Genomic DNA, 21,835 nt, shown 5'->3' with positions numbered 1-21,835 from the left:
CCTGTTTTACCGTTGGAGTGGTGTATCATTCTATAAAAACACTGTTCATCAGCTTCCCAGTAGTAGTTTTATAGGAGTTACCTCTCTTAGTGAATTTAATGTTTGACAACTGAAAGTAAGGTTGGTTTGTGTTCTTTTACATTTCCATTTAACTCAAATTCTCTAATCGGTTGGGTAGCAGGTTGAAGCTAGATGCCAGCCACTGAAACAGTCATAGGATAAAATAAACACATTATAATGTATAAAATCTGGAAATACTTAACAGGATTTTTTTATAATGCAATCGAACTTACTGAGAATAGATGTCTTTTAAATAATGCAAATGGAGGGTAAGACAAAGATTGGAATGACCTCTAAAAACTGAAGCTTTAATATTTGAAGCTGAGAATTCTGATGTAGTAGTCAATTTTATTTTCTAAGATGTAACAAAAAATGCAATAATTTTTAATTCACATCAGCTATGAGACACTGGAAAAAGATTTCTTTTGTGTGCATACAGCGTCTCTCAAAGCGAGAACCAGTTTATGGTTAGGGTTCATAATTTTAAGCATACAGAACTGAAGAACATATTACTTGTTCTCTGAGGGAGTAGATACATCTTGCAGTTAGGAAACTGTTTTCTGATTTCAGAAGTATTTCTGCAACAGAAGCCTTGCATAAATGTTATTTTTCTGTTTTATATTCAAGAAGTGTGACTTGGTTACTCCAAGAAAAATGTATTTAAAAGGTGAGATATGCCGTGTGGAAATAAAATATTGTTATACACACAAATTGTAATACCAATAAATTAAATCTGAACTTGAAATATTTAAACTAGGTAACAGTCACATAGTCACTAAAGATCTTTCAAGAAGACCATTGTGGTGTTTATGTGATAAATTTGAAATAAGAATGGTTATATCTAAAAATCTACATCTTAGTAAAATTATGGTCTAGATAACCCTTTCACAAGTAATTGATTTTGTGAGTAAATGTATATACATGCATTTATATATATGTTAATAAATGTTTATAGACCTTTAATACATACAGTATGCCGAACAAGTACCTACAGTGTGTGGAATAAAATAAAAAGAATACCATCTGAACATACATGTGTGATTCACAGACCCAGTTGTGGAGAAGAACACTGAAGTACACTAGACTTTTATAAGAGAGAGTCTCACGTGATTTTATGTTACTGTGTTGTTATCAGGACTTGGCAGCATAAAGTTGTGAATGTGATTCAGGTTCATCCATTTTGGCATAAATATTCAACTTACCTTTTAGGAGAAAAGAGAAATGCGGGGAAAGGTTCAGAAAGTGGCAGTTGTATGCACTGGCTGTCCTGTGCACTGCCTGAAAGCATTACTATTCATTAAAATAACCTTCACTTCATAGTATCACCAGAGCTGTAAACAGTCACGTTAGATTCTGAAGAGCACATTGCCCAAAAAGAGGAGAAATGCCTGTCTTTGGAAAGTAATTTGTTGAGTTGAAGATTATTGTTTTTCATCATGATGACCCTGACTTGGCTGGCTGGGTGCATACACAGATTAAGATGAATGCAGTTATTCCTTGGCTGAGATCTGCCTCTTTCAGGGCACATTCTTCCTAATGACATGATTGATAGGCAGTCCCAAATCCAGAGAGGAACTCATTAATCATAGCACTGACTGAATCCAATCATCTGCTTCACCTGCACACTGACGGGCAGGAAAGGATACAATTTGGGTGCTGACACTGATACACTCCTTTGTCAGAGGTCCTCAACTTTTTCAATGTCAGTCTCTGAGAAGTGTGACAAGATTCAGGTTATAGCTATATGTGGCATTGAAAGATAAGCCTTAAGTGTGCTTTAATTTTGAAGATCAATTTCTGTGAAGCTTTTCTGTAAAATACACCATAATAACAGAGTATCATTTACTTCCATTCAGCAAAGAACAAAATTATAGTTTATATTTTGAAGCTATTTGATCTGTAGGAAGTTCTGAAGCAGCATGTGGAAGCAGTGTCAGCCATGCAGAATTTAAGTGAGCCTTCAGGTCAAACAACAACTCTGAGAAGAACTAACTTTGTAATCATGGCACATTTTCGGCCATACACTGCAAACTGACAGTTCCAAAGTAAAATGTTGTGGGTTTTTTCAGCCCAAAAGCTTCTATTGTAGATTTTAAGTTAATCGTATAATGATTGTAGAAAGCATAATATATTCTGTTGGTCTGTTAGGTTCTTGACATGTTTGGATACTAGCATACATCTGATGGTTGCAACTCAAATATTTGAAGAGAATAATTAGTGTTTGTAATATTTTCTTATACTTTACCTATAACACTAAGCAACTACAGAGCCGTGAGCTTATGTTTTTGTGCAGACAGCAGTCTAATAATGGCCAGAGTTTCAAATGAACATTTTTCAGGGCTTTTAGGCCTGTCACCATCAGGTTGTTGTTTTTGTTCGTTTGTTTGTAATTAGACAGAAAACAAGAAAAGGAAAACGAGGAAAAATACAGTGCAGAATGTGCAACAAGTGGCGAAATATACCTTTGAAATGGTTACCATTATACCAGTGGAAAGAAAAAGACTTCATTTTGAAATTTCTAACCTATACTTAATGGCTACCTTTCTGACATGTTAATTAGGCTTTAATATGAGTGGTGACAGGCAAAGAAAAATGTACAAAAGATCGAATGCAAATGCTATTCCTAGTAGCAAAGATACTTCTCTAGTGGAAAAGAAAATAATAAAATATTTGCTCTTTGTATGCCCTTAGAGTAAAGAATGTTTTATGTTTTCAATCTTTCTGATAAAAATTGTTAAAATTCATGTAATTAAAAAATACTGTATTTAATCAGCATTTAACTGTTTAGCATTTATTAGTGTAAAGGTTTCAGAAATGTGTGTAGCAACATTTGTTTTGTGCAAGCCAAATATTTATTTGTATTTTATATGTATTTTTAGCTCTCTTTGCATTAATACTTCGATTTTTTAGAAATTCAAGGATAACTTTATATTTTCCATATTCTAGTAGCCCGGATCCAATAGAAGGTGCAGTGTTAGAGCAAGAAGGCATTGCATTTGGATTCACTGAGCAGAAAATAAACATGATGGTCCTGGATATCTGCCACAAACCAGGTGGCAGCAAGTACCTGAGGCAAATTTATCACATCATTCGGCTCAATGAGGTAGGGAAACGGCCTTTTTACCGAGCAATTAGGTGTGTACTGGCCTGAGGCAGCTTCTGCTGGCAGCTAAGGGTTAGTCAAGGAGGTGATAATGCTTCTTAAAGTCAATATGAAATCCTGTATTGTACTGTAATAGAATCCATTCGGTTCAGGCTTTTCTATGTTGGTATAGGATGATTATGAGAAAACAGAGTAGATTTTATTTATGTACTTAAGCAGTATTATGGCACATAAACTTCCTTTAGATTTGTACTGTAGGTGGCAAATGCATTTTAAAAGTTTAAGCACAGTTAAAAATAATAATAACTGAAAAAAGCAGCAAAGCTATTGAAAAATTGGCTGTTACAGGAAGTATAATTAAATGTGGTAAATCAATTTTCCGATTTAACAAACAAACAAACCCCATGGCTGCACTGAGAGAGCAAATGCATCCAAATGGAAACCTTGCTTCAGCTAGAGAACTCTGCTTAGTTAAAGTACTTTCAAAATTACAGTGAACAAATTCAGATTTGTTTGCTACACATGGAATTTGGGCAAGATAAAAGAATTATCTCATTATTTCTGAGGCTGTACTAAACTGACACAAGTTACCAGAAGCGTTCTTATTATATACACTGAAGTAAACACAGGTTTGCTTAAGTTGTATGATAACACAGATCTACACAGTTTAATTAAGAAAGTTCTGTTTATTAGCTTTAATTACTAAATTACTATTCCTTGAATGCATAAGCAGGGGCTGTTAAGATCATTTCCAGTGTACAGAAGTGTTTATAATAAAATGCAAAATAATGCAAATATAGGCATAGTCCAAGACTTAGAAAAATTTGATAGCAAAAAAACCAATTAGGTAGGTGAGTATAAAGCAATAAAGATGCTCAGCTTCTGAAAATCAGATCAACAGTTTAGTTCCTAAGAACAGGCTTAAAAGCAAACTTTTCACATCTGCATTTTGAACTTTTAGAAGCAATATAAGCATGTATGTAGAGATGGCAACCTAATATTAATACAATACAGAGTCTTTTCAAGTTTCATCTCAAACAATTAAATGGTTCATGAAGTGAAGTGAAAATTATCACTGTAATACAGTTCAAACAAAACCTTTTCACCTGGAGCACATTCAGGATTACTCCTAGTATAATAAAGTGAAGAAAAGATTGTGAGCAAGACCTCTTAAAATAGCACATAATGCAGTAGGTAGGGCAGTCACCAAAGGGACTAGATATGCAGGCTCAATCCTTTATCTATATCCAAACTAAATGCCCAAACTGATGGAGCTTTAGCTAACAGTGTGGAACTTCGTCATTTTCCCCTAATGGAATTGTTTCATTTTTCAGAAATTGCTATAAAAATCCATTCTGCAACTTCTGGGGTCAAAGATGGAATCATATTCTAATTGAAAAGGTAGAATGCCCGTATCTGGGCATTCAGGTTCTGGAGACCCTGAATCAAGATCTGAGTCCTTTGAGTATTCAGTTATTTATACAAAGTGGAGCAGCTCCAATAGGAGGTGAAAGGCTGAGAGAATTAGATGGAAGAGGGACCTTAGCCTATCTTTCCACATCCCAGGTGTCTCTCCTTGATTTTGTGCTGTTAGTAAGAGCTGCATTAAAAATAGAACATTTCTCAGTGGAAGAAACCTGTCTTAAAAAAAAAATAATAAAAAAAAAAATCCTGATCAGCATAGGATATAAGAATGTTACTTCCACTCATCTATTGAAACAATTACAACACATTTTAGTACTTAGCATAATATTATGAATTTTCAGTATTATCTTTCATGTTTTAGATTGCTAAATGCAGCTGACAACAACAACAACAACAAAATATAGACTGGATTGCCTGTTAGAAGGTCTGTGCTTTCCTTCTTAGACTCCTTGGACTGCCAAAGGTCATGTTCTTAAATTGAGTTTGGAAATCTTTCTGCTACAATGATTAATAATTGCAGGTGAACAGAGAACAAAACGATGAGACAGAAAATTGTGGCTCAATAATTTTCCTTAGAAAGGCAGGGGAGAAGATGAATAAATTCTTAGAAGCTATGTTTGGAAATAAATGTAATAAAGATCTATTACAGATACTGTAGAGCTCAAAATGGTCTATGGATGAAGGTATGTATTTATCAAGAAGAATAATTATTTTTAAAGCTAATTTTCACTAATGGCTGCCAAAGGAAAACCAAATCTCCTGAGCTGCCTAGCTCACAAATACTGTTTGGTTTGTTTCCTGTGCAGTCATCAGTAGAAGGGATACAATTTACTTGATTACAATTATGATTTCATTTTTTTGTTCTCACTTTTTTTGAAACACAAGCCTTTCTGGGTCTGCAGTGTGTATTGCACCATAGCAGTCCTTAAACTAATGCATTTACCACTGTTGATTAAGTCTCTGTCAAAAAAATGTAAATCTATAGTACAGTAGTAAGCACTATACTTACTTCCGAGTAAGGGAAGAGGCTGCCCAGTGAGGCTGTGAATGTCACCTCTTTGAAACCACTCAAGGCCAGGCTGGATGGAGCTTTGAGCGAGCTGGTCTAGTGGGAGATGTCCCTGCCTATAGCAGGGAGATTGGAACTAGATGATCTTAAAGGTCCCTCCCAACCCAAACCTTTCTATGATTCTATGATTCTAGTTGAAAGAAATGAAAATCGCTATGTTGGGAATTAAGCCTCTTGATACATTCAAATCTGTACCAAGTATGACATAAGCAAGTTCCAACTTTCTTCTGAAAAGACAACAGATTCTTCTGCTGGAGCTGTGACAACCAAATGTCTGAGTTGCTTTAGAATTGAGAAAATGCATCCCTATGAGGTGGTACTTTAAGTCAAGTTGGTGTAGACGTAGAAATATCATTTAAGTCACCCCACCTTACTACGACTAAGAAATCTTTGCTATGGCACAGAGTAATGAATGGAGAAAAAGAGGAAAAAAAACTTTTCAAGGCTGGGAAAATATAGGTAAAAGACTGAAGATACATTTGCACATCTGGATTACAGTGTTTTTTTTAACTAAAAAAGCACGGAGATGTATTTTTTTAAATACACTTAGATGATTTCATGATTGTTTAAGCAGTCCTGACAATTGGTTGCAACCAACAGACAGACCTGCTTTATATCTTGACTCTGATTTCCCAGTCCTAGGGCATCCTCTGTACAAATACTAGAAATCATGTGGCTTGCTTATCTGGTTGAAACCTTTATTTTTTTCTGGATAATTTCACAACACATGCTTGTGCCAACACAAGGGAGAAAAAACTACAATCTGTGTGGATTGAGGTGGAATTTGTGCCTTTCAAGCCAGACCACAGTTAGATCAGTTTAAGCTGATGATGAAATTATCCACTGAGAAGCTCAGTGGCTTGGCAGGTAGTTTACACATCCCCTCACCTGAGTCTGAAATTATTTTATTAGCTCAGTATTTTTGCAAAATAATATTTGCATCCATCCATCTTAATGAATACTCACATTGAGCACTTGCTCGATGTTATAGCAATCCTATCATTATGGACTTAATTTTAATAGTGATAAACTGTTTAATCACAATAGTCCTTCCAGTAAGTAGACCTGTGTTTCTTTATGCAGCTCTTTGTAATATGGTACTATTTAATCAAAACACTTTACTGGCATGCAGTGATGGTTTATTTACAGAGGAGTTTAAGAAGTGAAAACAGGCCAAAAGAATAATGTGTCTGCTACACTATAGTTTATAAAATTGCCGTGTAAATCACAGATGACTTCTAATCTTCAAATATTCAAATAATCAAAAATGTCTCTGAAGAATGGTTGACTGTTTACCTCCTATGTTTGAACAACCGATTTGGATACTTTCATTGAACAATTAATTTATAGTTATGTAGTAATTATTCAATGCAGTGCTGTTTATAAACAAATATAATGTAATGTAAATGTACTGTGTACATTTTCATATAGAAGAATAGCTATAATACATTACGATATCTTATAGGAAACATTTGTTTTTCACTTCTACATACATTTAATGAATATACCAAGAACAAATAAACATAAGTTGATAATTATTTCAAAACAATAGCTTAGATTATTTAGGTTTGCTTCAACTTGGTATTCATGGGGGGTGGTTATTTATTGTTTGTTAATCTTGAAAAGATTTGTATTTTGAGAGAGATTTATTATTCCTTCTTTCAATATAAGGAATTTCTATCAAGTGCATAGTAGAATGATGCGTGAAATTTGGGCAAATTTCACTAAGAAGACTAGGTGGTGTGTATTGTTCCATGCATTTTATTTTGTTTGTTTGTTTTGTTTTTCCTTTTAAGCAATATTTGAATGAGCAACTGTCTTATGAGAATTCTCCTGAAGAGAATGTAACTTCCAATCAAAGCTTGCTTTTGACACTGAAGGGCAAAGAGGAGCAAGCTGTCTTCAACCCCTTCCAGGTGCACAGCCAGTCTTGTGCGAAAGTGTTCAATCAGGTTTGTGAAAATCTGAAACCATGGTTATAGCATAATTTTTATTTGTCAGTCTTATTATGATCATGATAATGACAGAGACTAAAGTTATGAAAAAGGAATTGATTACAGGAGTTCAAGTCTGATGGAGTGCAAAGGGGTATTATTACTCAGGAATTTAATGAGGGCACCCTCTACAATATCATGGTGTTTGAAAAGCCATTATTGTCTTCTTCTTTTATCAGAATTACTGCATATAAGAGCAATTTAAAACTTAGACTTTCTGTGTTGGCTCAGTATAGTGTAGAAAAAGCTATTAGTAGCAATGATATGCCATTATATCTGTGTAATGGTACATGGGGCTAGCCTTAGTCCTTTGAGAAGTCATGGCAGTATGCCAAATGCGTATTTAGAATCTTACCTGATGAGTCTTTCACAGAAATGTTGAACAGTAATGTAAATTACTGTTCGTTAATGTAAACTTTCAAAACTCAGAGTCAGTGGGAGAGGGGAGGAGGCATTGAAGGAGGCATTTCTGTGTTTTGCATAACCTATGCTAATGATAAGCAAAGGAATATAAATTACCTATAGAAATCACTTTCCTGATTTTATAAGAGTTTAAGAGAATATATCTAATTGCCAAAATCTCTCCCAGAGAGCCACATAACTAATTGTTTCACAGAATGCAGTTTCAGGAAGCGTTTGGACAACTAAAAATTCTTTCACCACAGTTTCTCAAGGCTTCTTAACCAATTATCCATAGTTTTGATTCTTCCCCTACAATTTCAAATATTTAAGAATAAATGTATTAAAGCTGCATGAAATTCAATTACTTTTCATACTTTTGGTTAAAAGATGCCATTTTCCGGAGCAACTTTGTTTTCAAATTGCATCATCTGCTTTTTGCATTGTATCCATTTTGAACTATTTCACCAGCTTCATTGCAGTAAAATATGTACATTTTACCTTTTTTTTTTTTTTTTTTTTTTTTTGCTACTTGTTTAATCAATGCTTAATCACTGTCATGTCGCAATCAAACTGGTAATATCCTGAAAAAAGAGATTAGTACCAGTTTCACAAGGCTTTTCACACCAGAGGAACGTTTTAAAGTGTCTTTGCCTTACAAGTGCTTGCTTGGCAGAATTCAAGAGGGTGTAACTTTACTCCCATCTGAAGTTCTGAAAATAGTTTACCATGCCTCAATTCTCAATTCATTAATAGCATGCTAGATTAAGACCTTCAAGTAGTGGCAACTCAGCATAGAATTTTTCTGCTACATGACAGGTTTGCAGTGCTCTATTAGTCAGTGCATGACAATGGATAGTTTGTATTAAATTGCTTTACATTTTTATAAACCTTTGGCATAAAATCTATTATCAGAATACAGGAAAGTGTTTTAGAATTAAGAAAAGTATAATAGATCACAGAGCTTTTATAAAGCACCATGTGCCAACCCTGTTGTTCATAATAATGGGCATATTTTGTGATCTTAACAATATCATTAAGTACTTCAGTTTCCTTTACTACAAAATTGTGCATTTATTTAGTGGTGTGGGATTTAGTTTATTAAGGAGGAGCCAGTGTAATTCAGTGTCTGATACCAGAGTACTTCTCTGAAATCATAGAATTGTTTGATTTGGAAGGAATCATTAAAGGCCATCTAGTCCAACTCCCCTGCAATGAACAGAGACATCTATAACTCGGTCAGATTGCTTAGAGCCCTGTCCAGCCTGACCTCAAATGCTTCCAGTGAGCACCCACCACCTTTCTGGGCAATGAACAATTATTTTTCTCATGGAATATAAGTTTTCTTACATTCATTCTTAGTGGTTGACAACTGCCACGAAACTGACAAGTTTCTTTAAAACTGACAATTTTTCTCTAAGTCTAATGTGAATCAGTGCATTTTCAGTACAGGAAATAATGTTTGCTCCTCAGTAAATTCCATGTCTCAGAACTATCCTGATTTCACAGCATATTTTTGCCAGTGAGCTATATTGCATTTAATTATTTTTCTTGCAGAAGGACCAATTTGAATAGGCAATAATTCCTGTGAGACCTGAGTCCTGACCAGGAATGCTTGTATTACACTGTGGTGTACTGCACAGTGTAAATACACTTCCCCAGCAGAGGATTTTTTTAAAGAAAATCATTTCAAAAATTTTCTGAAAGATAATTTATAGCAAATATTTAATGTGTTGCTTTTCAGTCTCTGTAAAAATTGCTGTACATTATTTAGGGTGATTGACTTTTCTGTCCTAAATTTTTGCTAATTTATCCACAACATGCCATATTTGGCAAGTTTCCTAATCATAATTTCTTCAAGTTATAATGTTCCTGAAACAAAGGCCGCTGAACTGCTATTTTGAGATCAACTGCAATTTATATTAAAGATATGTAAATTTCCTATCTTCCAACCCTCAGTTCAGTAGCTGATTCTATGAAGTGTGTCATTTCTGTTAACAATTCAGCTATTTCATTCTTACATTCCTGCAAAAATTTTGAATAATCGCCATCTGGTCCTAGTAACTTGTTGCTCTTGATTTTATCAATTTGTCCTGACACCTCAGTCTCTGCCAGTGCTGCTGCTCTACTAAGTCCAGCCTGTACAACTCTTCAACAGTAGCAATAAAGGAAAATATTTAAAAAAAATAATTATCCTTTCCTGAAGTGTTTTTGTGCTTGGTTTCATGTTTGATTGGTGTTTCATTTCTTTGGTTTTTATATTTCTTTTGGTTTTATTTTATATTCTGTATCTTTTTCACAGGACAAATCAGTCTGATACACTGAGTTTAAATCTCCTATGTGCTTATAAACTTTCCTAAATGTCTTTATGACTGTTAATACTGTCAGTTCAGCTTCTCCCTTTTATTGTTCTTGACTTTACAGGCATTCCCTCCATATCTGTTTTTCTATTTCTGATTTATTGTAGAATATTGAACAATTGCTTGTTTTCTCCCCTGAATTCTCCTACTGTTTTCTCCCTTGAATCATTCTATTTCTTGTTTATCAGATATTCTGTTACTTCTTCATTTACTTTCCACTTTCACTTTATTATTCTTTCTTTAGCTAGTCTTGTCTCCCTCTCTGACTGTACTTCACCCTTCTTTTTGAAAGGTACTTGTAAGTGCATGCCAGAGATGAGCTTTAGTGAGAAAATTAAATGAGAAGAAACAAGGGGATAAAATTAAGATGAGAGGAAGGAGAGAGGGACTACCTGGAGGAATTGCTGTCCCAGAAGAACCAAGTTCTTCTGTAAGAAAAAAAAGATATACATGGCACACTTCTGTCTATTTATTTAGCTGTATTTTCATTGTTATGACTGACTTCACCTTTTTTATTTTCAAACTGCTCAGTGCTATTTTGGTACTACAGTAATAATTTTTGAATGATTCCTTTGCTGATCAGTGCTGACAATTAATATTATGCAACAGGAGTTACTATTTTAAAAACTTAAGAATGTTGTGTGTGGTCTTTTGTCTACCCACTATCATTATACATCACTTTTATTTATTAAATAAAGAGTACGTAATTGTATGACTAAGTGTAGACTTACTGGTGTGTTTATAATAAAAATCTGGTGAACAGAGTGCCTTACAGAAAAATAAACAGGTAAACCCATCCTTCTCTAATTAAGATATAGGTTACACTTAGAAACTAAGTAACTAACTGCACTTTGTTTTTCATTACAAACTTTTTGCCGATAGCAGAAAATATAAATTGCTGTTACATAAAAAGTTGCCAATTACTTTGCTTTTCAAACAAAGAGTCAAGCTTTCAGACAAAGTGGTTGGGCAGAATGCCATTAACAGTTGGAAGAATAACGGTTCAAAAAATCGATGTATCTTTTTCTAAATAATGGTTACATTCCCAAATGGATTTGTAAATTAGTTGCTGTCTTACTGGAATAAAAACCTTCTACTGTGGACATGATTGATATCATCTGTCTAAGCCCTTGTTCTAGGCCCCCCTCCTTCATGGTTACTATGTCACAGCTGGAGCTTTAATTTACTGATGATATTAACACTGATTAATAACTAACAAAAGCTTCTTGCCATGTATCAACAGTCAACCATTACTGAATGGAACTGGGATTGGTCAGACTTGCTGTCAAGTTGTTTGGGACTGAATCAGATGACCTTCAGGGTGCTGCTGGCACACAGGTAAAGGGATTCTGGCAATTAACTGCACTTTCCACTTGTCTGCTTTACTTTGTAGTGGTCAATGCATACAGATTTTAGCAGTGAAATTTATGAAGTAAATTATTTTTGTTAACGTTTATTTTTGAATATGCAGTTCTAAAATGGAAATGCTTATAATATTTGTGTCTGTTTGTTCCATACAAAGACAGTTTGTGATTTCTATTTTGAGGACCCAACTATTTATTTCTTGCTGACTCTTGAATTTATTTCGGTATTGACCATAAATAGTGCTTTAAAAAGAAGCTAGCAAATTTAAAAGTTTTTAGGGACATACTGCCCATGGAGATTTCAGCACAGAACTTTGGGGATTTTTGCTCATACTGCAGTGACTTCTGAATTCAGCTGGGGGTATAGAAAGCATAGTTAGAAATATGAAGTATTTCTCTAGTAAATTTTAACTAATGGAAATTATTGAGCAGGTTTTTTTTTACTTGTAAAATCTATGCCTGTACATAAATAAAGCATTTATTTAATGCAGAATTTATATTCATAAAATTCAAAAAAATCAATTTGCTAAATGCACAAAATTGCAGGAGGACAAAATAGGTATATTTACTAAATATTTGCTGCATAGCCTTGGGAGGACTGGAAAACATATCTTCTGAACTAAAAAGTGTAATGTTCTCTTTGTAATGCTAAATCTGTGTGCCATTATATTATTTGCCTATTGAAGTTAATTGTTTGTCTGTTTAGAAACTATAGTGACAATTTCAAGTATGCTTTTTGCAGGTCAAAAAAATGTTCTTACAGTTGTTTTTTTTTTGCCACATTTTCAATATATTTTTAGAACTTAATGCCCTGACCATTTAACTGCACCTCAATTTTACATGTAAAATATTTGTTCCATTTACATACACTCTTCTTAATTTAGTATGAAGAGTTCTTCCCTAACCCAAACTATTTTCTGAATTTTGATACAGTTGCACAGGAAGTAACACTGGCAAAAACATGCTCTCCCTTTTGTCATTCAGTTCTCTGTTATCCATTTCTAGGCAGATTATGTGGCTACATGAACTTTTTGGTTTGTACCAGTAGTGCCATTTTTATGTTAAATGGCAGAGACAATTCAGTAATATTTCTTCCTGTGATAGTTAGCTGATCCCTAATATTTATTCTTCATTTAAAAATGAGTTAACTTGCCCTTTTTAAAGAGAGAAATTCTTAGACTGAAAATGTTCATTATACTTCTTTTAAATTGATGTGCTCAATATGAACGAAATAGAGAGAACTCTGTGGTTGCAGAGGAAACATTTTCTGTGGTCACTTCGTCTTCCCTGATGTCTTGAAAACATTCCACTTTTCTCTGTACAAGTTTAGGAAATAAGTTGTTTATATACATCTTCTCCATATTTCATGTTTTTATTGTATCTTCTATCGTTGCATCTTTTTTTTTTTTTTCTTTTCTTTTTTCCTCTAATAACTGCCCTAATTGTTGTCATCATTCCTGATTTGAAAATGTCTCCATTCACTGCCCGTCTATATAATATGGAAATTCTCATCTAGAAGTGACTTTATGCAAGCCATTAATGATTAGTTCATGGATTTTTTTATTCAAACAACTCTCACTTCAAAGCCCTAGAGATAATCTAAATCTATTGTGAGCCTTAAGCAGAGCTGCTCGTCCTGATACCCACCATAATGACCACCATCTATAACACAGCTTGTATTTATATGGCACAGTTTTTAGTACGGCTGAAGTTTGTCTACCCATGTTTTCTAGCTAGATAGGCCAATTCTAGCTAGTCTTGTAGTTACTCAAACAAGCTTTGTAGTGACTCTCATAAGCCATATCTTTTGGTGATCTTTCACACTCCTTAAAATTACACAGATTTCAGTCTTACTCATTCTTATGGCTTAAGGGTCAGGCTAAGTGGGTGTGTGATTGGTTTGATCTTGACTGGTGGATCCATCCTGTTTTTACTATTTCCTTTCTCTGCTGAGGTAAACAAAATGAAGGACAGTACTTAAAAAGAGTCAGAATCATCATACTGCTATAATTATTCATTTCTGTAACACACGCCAAAGCTTTCCCTTAGCAGTTAGTTTTGTGCACACCAGAATATCTTTACCTGCTCAAAGTGATTCATGAGGTTTGTTTCTTTTTATATTTAGAGAGAAATATTGTACATGAAGAAAAATAAATATGCTCTCTTTTTTTTCTGGGAGAAAAAAAAAAAAAAAAAAAAAAAAAAAAAAGTTTGAAAATGCTTAGGGGATTCATTTACAAGGGAAATGTTCCCCTAACCTAGTTAATGACTGAGTTAGGTGGAACGGGGTTATGGGAGCATTGTCCCAGAGCCAGTGAGTGGTTGGCAAATTAATTGATTGGTGGTTAGGGGAAAGTAAGATGCTTTTAGTACTGGTTAAAAACAGTGAATGGTTGTATACTGCTTACTGTTGGCTCCACATGAGGGCATGAATCTATTCCATCAAGTCCAACACTTACTTCAAAGTAAGTGTTCAGAAGACTTGCTTGTTGTTAATGTTATCATGTGATTGCTAAGTGGTGATCATTAGGTGAAAACAAAAAAAACAAAAACAAACAAACAAAAAAAAAATTATACCTTTTGAAACTGTAAAAAAAAAAACTTACAGAAAGAAAACTTCATTCACTTTCTAGTTTTATATCTGATTATTTCTATATATAGTTCTAGCTGTGAGAGTAAGAGTTAAAACACATTTATTGTTATATTTAAAATGATAGCATATTAACATTCAGCTTATTTATAGCATTTGATTTAATGAAGTTTTCAAGCATGTCCTCCATAGTCATGCAGATACATGCTCCTTTATTAAATCTTGGTGTTCAGTTTTACATCATCAAATTATCCTTACATCATCAAATTATGTCTAATACATTCATTGAGACAAGAAGACCATGTACTTTTTGTTACTACTTAATTGATGTATATTTCAAGTTTTAATGATTGTGCTGCTCATAAGGGAAAGATTGTTACTGCCTGGCTAAGTTAACATTGAAACTATATGTGCAAATTGTTGTATCAGCTATCAATATATTTTCTTATTAGCTGTCTCTCAGTTTCACTGTAGATGCTGCAACATTTGGAGATACTTCATTGACTGTAGTGGTTGCCCTGGCCAGTAACTAGGCATCCACACAGCCACTTGCTCACACCTCTGCAGCAGGTTGGGGTGGGGAAGAGAATTGGAGGGGTCAAAGTGAGTATACTGATGTGTTTAGATCAAAATTTAGATCAAATTTAATAGGTGAAATGAAAGTTGTGCACACAAGCAAAGCAAAATAGGGAGCTCCTTCATTCCTTCCCAGCAGGCAGATGTTTAGGCAATTCCAGGTAAGCAGGGCTCATTGCACTTAATGGGTACTTGAGCAGACAAACAACGTGATCTGAACATCATACCCCTTTCTCATCTGTTCCCCCAGCTTTCCTTGCTGAGCACAGTGCCATAGGGTGTGGCCTATCCTCTTGGGATCAAATGGGGTCTTGACCTCTCATAGTTTCTTGTGTGCCTACTTGCTGAGGAGGCAGAGTGGGAAAAAAGAGAAAGCCTTAGCACTTTGTTGAATGATTGTCAAAATGCTAGTTGAATATTAGTTCTATTTTAGACATAAATGGATAGCACAGCATCATATAAACCATATTCATTTTCATCATATGAAAAAAAAAAAGAACTCCGTTACAACTGAACCAAGTGCAGCAACTCATGCACAGGTCATTTCAGTAAATTCACCTTCTTTTTCATGTATTCTCCTTTGTACTTATGTCTGCTACTTACTTTCTGTTTTTCAGAGGATTATCTCAGCCAACATGTATGATGTTAGACTACATACGCACAATATAATATTTGATTGGGTTTTGTGATGTAACTTTCTTCTGCTATTCTACAGAACTTTCAGCTTCACTGGATGTGTTACTGTAGCAAATACCTACATTTCACTCACTATAAATATGAGAAGCAGCCTAGGACTTCTTGAATCACAGGGAGCCACTGCCCAGTATTGCAGTAAGTTGCTATTCTGAGAACTGTGGGGATTCCCTCCTTTGCAGTTAGGAAAGTTCCATGGAACAGTAGGTACCAATGCAGGTCTTATGAATGTTGATTTCATGGTAGTGATGTGCTTGTCTAAGTGTGAATGTGCAAGGAGGAACATTCCAGGCAGCTCCAGGAATAGAGAAGAATTCATGTCTGTGGCAAAGCCAACAGCGGTCAGGCTTAAGATACTAAGAATCAGAAGCCTAGGAACTTAAAAATAGGGAATATATTGTTTTACTGTAAATGCATCAGATAAAAAACTATACCAGGCACCATGAAGAAAATAAATTTTCTCCCTGAAACCAGCTGAAACCAGTGCATAAAAAGTATAATTCAAGTTATAAGCAGTATTTGTTCAGGTGGATAAGAACTGCCATGAGAAATAAATGGTGTAGACTGCAGATTAAAAGATTTCCAACACACCAGTATAGCTCAAGAACAATTCTCCAGAAAGCATTTGAACAGTGATAGGAACATAAGTAGTTTTAAGTAGAAACAGGGTAGACTCAGTGGTTTACATCCAGCCATGTGTTCTTTTGAATGAATATTCCCAATGACCCAACAACTTTTCAGAGTGGAAAACCTGGAATTGTTTATGGATTGGCTTGAGATAAACTATCAAAAATGAATATATTTTCTACTAAATTTAGGTAAAATATGTATGCTGTGTGGTAATCTTTTTTGCCAAAGGTGCACTTTACAGTTCATTAAACTTTACAGTTTTTCTTAATGTAGCCCAGACTGCATTTTGTCTGATAAATTACAAATTTACATGTACTATTTACATGTGACACTGTTTTTTTTTTTTTACCAAGGTGAAGTTTCCTTGATATTAGGTTGCTATCCTGATATAAAGAAAATCTATTTTTTTTTTCCTTTTAAAATACTTTGACTGTATTTAAAAAGAACCACTTGACATTTATGAACAACTTTGTCCATATAGTTGTGGCAATTTTTTCACACACTAGGGTTAGATGATAAGATCACACACACACATATATATATGCATATATAAAACCACTGATTAACCTTAATAAAACTGAAATGAAGTAAAAAACTCTTGTTCAGAATTTTGTGTGATTGCAGGGCAAATCTGCTTAACTCTTGTGTATTCTAGTGGATACACAGACACCATCTGTTGAGAATGGTAGCCATATGGTGAACTATTTATAGAAAATGTTTATATTCATTGTGTTGTTGATTATCTTGATATCCAGAAAATGCTCTTTTAAAATCCAGTTTATCAACACATGGAAAAATTTATTGTGTGGTTTTGAAATGGAAGAGAATGTCAGCAAACTTGCATGCACTTTGCAAGTTGTGAAAGATTTTTACGCAACTGTCACAAGCCCAAGTCAGAAGAATGGATGAAGATACCAAGAGTATGAAAAGGTAGCAAGTTCTCTGACAATTTTCTTTGTAGCAGAAACAAATGGTGGAATAGGAGTTACTGGCAGGATGCCATGACAGACACCCTATCTGCATGGCAGGGGATGCCAGTCTTGTGTCTGGTGTACTTTTGGATGTGTTAGTCCAACCTTCTTTTAAATAAGAGATGCTCCTTTATGTATGTGCATTGCTAGATACTGGAAATCAGTATTGGTGTTATATCTACAAGTCAACTATTAATAATGTGTTGGTGAAGAACTGTGATGCCGTTAATACTGAAGAAACTACCACCTCTCAGTGAGAATATAATGGATGACCTTATCATGCATATGTGTACAAGCTTTCTAAAATGCAAGGAAGGCTATGAGAGACAGTGTCTCATTGTCTTTAGGACTTCTCCTGGTTGATCACAGACACAGTGAGGATTAGAACCTAATGCTATATCAAAAAGGGGGAAACAAAGTCACTGGGATTTTTGGCTTAGCAAGAATTTTTTTCGACAAGTGAGCTGGTCAATAAGAAGAGATACGTCACATCCATCAACACAAAAATTATCCTCCATCTGCTTATCTCCTTATATGACCAATGAAACTATACCCTGACTTCAAAGAATCTGTCAGAAATAGTTTAATTCTCTGCATGGCAATTTTAATGCATTGGTGACAGAATGCACATTGCTGAGCAAGAGGAAAAAGTATATTTTGTACATTCTGTTTGAATGCAGTTTCAACCAGTATTATTTATACATTTTTAACACAAATTGTGCAGGAAAGGGAACCTGAATTTGAGACATCCCATATGCAGTATGCCTTAGATCTTTCTAGTTGCTAGCAGTCTATCTCTCCTGTTGACATGTTGATGAATCCTGTGTAAAAAATAATATTCTTGAACAACATTGAAAAACAAAAAAAAAAAAGATGCTAAAAAGAAAAGGACTGATGTATCCCAGTTCACATGAACTCCTTTTTAATATGTGGAAATACTTTATCATTATGCCTTTGCATACCTGGGATACAGAAGTATGTATTTAACAGCTCTTTTTGAAGGAACATCTATAAAAGTGCTTCAAAAGCTTCAGTTTAACTTCATACTTTCAGTTGTTCAAAACTTGCCTCTCAAAGAAAATTTTAAAATGAGTTACATGTGTTTGCATATACACATTTGCTTTAAAAATTGTGTAAAGAACTGTCTATCTGCCAGAGCATAGGCCTGTTATGCAAGCCATTTTTATGAGGTTATTTCACTGCATATTGCTTTCTCCATTGAAATTAGATGGCATTTGTGAGTTTGTGTTCTCCTTTATGTTTTGATGGAAAAAAATTGTAAGTAAATGCAGTGCACTAGTGTTAATAATGCGTTGTAAAATATGCATTTATTGTTAAGATTCAAATTTAATCAATTTCTTCAAAACTGTATATCATTTCTTCATTAGTACGTAGGTCACTCTTAAAGTAGCGCTGCCTACTTATTTCCATGGAAACTACAACAGGCACAAAGAGAACAGCACTATTGACAGATCAATTTCTCAGCTACAGAATACAGTGTTGTGGTGTGACATATGTGCATAGGTGTCCAGAACATGGCTTGTCTTTCACGCTGCTGTGGCTACTGCTGAAATGCACTGTCTCACAGTGCTCACATACACTATTTGGTCTCTGTAAATGTATAGCAAGCACCAGTGAATGTCAGTGGGTGCCATTTTTTTTCTGCTTAGGAGAATTCATTGATACATCTTTACTTCATGCAGACTTCCATGACAGACACTGTTGTGTTGGAGCCATCTGCCATCTCTCACACAACAATAAAATAGAACATTTGTGGAAAGATTCAACCTCTGCTGCCATACCACAAGCATCTGCTTCTGATATTGTGGACCAACATAATAAAATTAGAGGCATTACTTTCAGAACAGCCCTCATAGATAATTTTATATACTATATGATTACTTGTAAGAATGACTTTTTATGCAATTGTCTAATTAACCTGGTGACTGACATCCTGTGACCTGGCTGACTTTTCTTAAAAATATTCTTTCATCTGCAAATAATTTGCCTTCCTTTCAACTCTGTTTCACATCCTGTTGTTAAGTAAGGAATATTAAGTAGAGATAATTATATTTACTTTTTTATCTGTTGTTTCTGAGCCTTTCTGATCTCAGTTTTCATTATTATTAGGTATACAGTTATCATAAATGTCTACAGAAGCCCTAAATGCATATTAATAAATGCAGAATTACACAAACAGTACACGTTACTAAGCTACTCATCTATAGTTATCACTGCTCACACAAAGGAAGAGGTTACAAAACAAAAACCAACAGTCTAAAAGTGTGTTTTGCCCACCGGCCTGTTGTTTATTTGTTCTGTTTCTTTTACATCAGAGATTTTTTGAAAAGTGGTGGTAATACAGAATAATTAATTTTCTGAACTGTAATAAGTTGAGATATCGTAATTTTACGAAAGGTAGAGGGGAAAAGTGCTAATATTGAAGTTGAACAAATTGAAGATCTGGTCCTGCAGCCAGTTCTCTAAGCTTTCTTCAACACTGCATAATTAATTTGTAGCAATGCCGAGAGTTGAGCCTCTCATGACTAAATTTTATGATATAAAAGCTACCATACAGTAACTAGTCCATTGGTAGTGTAGATGTGCATAGGCAACAGAAGAGAGGTGTTTCAAATGTACTTGTAAGAAATCATTTGGCTGATTTGAATTACCTGTAGTCTTTTTAGGAAATTGATGGGCTAGTCTCTGAAAGAGACGGGGAACAACTTGTCTTGACCTTAAGACATTTGCTGTGCATACAACAAAGCAAGTAGCAAGGACTGGTAGCTGCTACTGTGCAGGTGACAGATCTTCGTAACTATAACTCCTCCCTTACTGTCTTCCACTCTCTTTCCAAGAATGGTATACTGGCTTTCTCACATGTCCTTGCTGGATGTACCTCCTCTGTTCTGTCTGGCCTCAATTAAACAGCTAACTCCTTAAGAAGGGGTGATAAGTCCTAAACACGTAATTGCCTCCAAAATTAAACTACCTCTGAAAGCTTTATGTTCATGACACAGTTTTGAAGACACGGAAAAAGTTGGGTAGTTTCACAAGTCCTTTTATTAATAAGCACAGTGACTTGTGTAGGGTGCTTAAAGCCTTCATAAGCAATATAATCTCGGACTTTCTGAATAACATGTGGCCTGATAATCGGGCCCAAAAAATTTTTTTTTGTTGTCATTGCTTTTTTTTTTTTTTTTTTTTTTTCCTGTAAACTTCTTGGTGGGACCTAACAACCCAATTAAGCAAAGTGTGGGAAGCCGTTATGAATCTTGGATCATGTAGCAAAGAGGGAATTCAGAATTGTCATTCTAATAGTTGACGCTGGAAAATGTCATTGAAGAAATCTTCTTTTTTTATGTTAGTCTTTCGATTGACAGGTTATGACAAAATTGCATTCATGTTGCTTGAATACATCTTTTGTCTAGTTTTACATGCTTTTTGACTTGTCTAGAAAATGACATATTGAGGTTTTCATTAGCCTTAACCAGGTGTGATTTTCTTTATGGAAGATACCTTGATAGGGCGACAGTTGAAGGCGAATAAACCAGTGAAGCTTAGAAAGGCCACAGCCCTTCTTCAGATGGTAGTAATGATTTGAAAGACTCATTAATCAACATCCAAGTCACAGGTGTGATGGCTTTCCTGCAGACTGCCAACGGACTGTGAAAGTCACATCCAACACATGAAGCTGTTAAACTGGGCACATCTATAAATATTCTTAAAGTTTTTTCTCCCTCTTTTAGTTGAAGAACACAACTCTGTAATGTTTTAGTTATTGACTTCTAAGGTTTTGTTTTATTGTTGTTTTCTGAGGAGTACTGTCTGCTTTTTAAAACAAAAACAGGGTATTGTTTTCATCATTGCTCAATATAACAATCTCATTTAAGCACATAGCTTTGGTTGCAGTTTTAAATTTATATTATTATTGTGCACGCTGAATGTGTGTAAAAATTATTTCATAAATTTTCTGCATATAAATGCAAGGCCATTTTCTTCATGGTTTTCTAATTCTTTGCTCTGGTACAAAAATTATCTGGAACAAATATTAAGTTATGCTGCAGTGTAGAGAGGAAGTCCTGAAATGTCTAAAGAGAAAAAAATATATAGATCTTCTAATTTCTATCAGCTAGTAGTGGATTTTTCGCCTACACTAATGGGAAAAACCCATCATAAGAATCCAAAGAATGAAATCTCCCTACAGTTTTTCCACATCGTTCTTAAACTCTGTGGATTCCCTGGAATTAAAGGAAGTGTAGTCAGAGGTCTTACAGCTCCCCATTACATTTTCTCCCCAAGATTATCGTTAAATTGAAATGCTCCCTATAGATAAAAATTAATTTTACTCTATCAAAAAGCAATGAGTATGAATTTGCTTAGATTATTGTATTTGCTAATTCCTTGGTCTCAAATTCTCATCTTTTTCCAAATACAGATATTCAGAATAATAAAAATCTTTCTTTACAATTGGAAGTGAAAGTCCTCCACTTTTGTCCGGGGTGAGAAATTTATGTATGGAAGCAGTCCCATCTTCTGTTTCCCTCCTTAGCATATCTTAGTTTTGAACTTCATATATGAATATAATTTTAATTTACAAT

At 34.6% G+C, this 21,835-nt stretch overlaps 1 protein-coding gene across 4 annotated transcripts in view; it reads left to right on the top strand.

Moving 5' to 3' along the window:
• Positions 1–21,835, top strand: part of KIAA0825 (KIAA0825 ortholog) — a 227,978-nt gene that overhangs the window by 109,966 nt on the left and 96,177 nt on the right. For all 4 annotated transcript variants that reach the window (XR_006177965.1, XM_042866314.1, XM_042866316.1 and 1 more), the window contains 3 exons: positions 3,007–3,163; positions 7,454–7,609; positions 11,654–11,748. Coding sequence is in view for 3 of the 4 variants with exons in the window: in XM_042866314.1 (XP_042722248.1) it covers positions 3,007–3,163; positions 7,454–7,609; positions 11,654–11,748 (408 nt within the window). In the remaining variant the exon portion in view is untranslated. The remainder of the gene's footprint in view (positions 1–3,006; positions 3,164–7,453; positions 7,610–11,653; positions 11,749–21,835) is intronic.

Source organism: Lagopus leucura, unplaced genomic scaffold (genome assembly GCF_019238085.1).
Source record: "Lagopus leucura isolate 7727_CA_CO unplaced genomic scaffold, USGS_WTPT01 Super-Scaffold_810, whole genome shotgun sequence".
Classification (NCBI taxonomy): Eukaryota; Metazoa; Chordata; class Aves; order Galliformes; family Phasianidae; genus Lagopus; species Lagopus leucura.
Note: the sequence above shows the minus strand (reverse complement) of the source record. Positions and strands in the feature narration are given on the sequence as shown.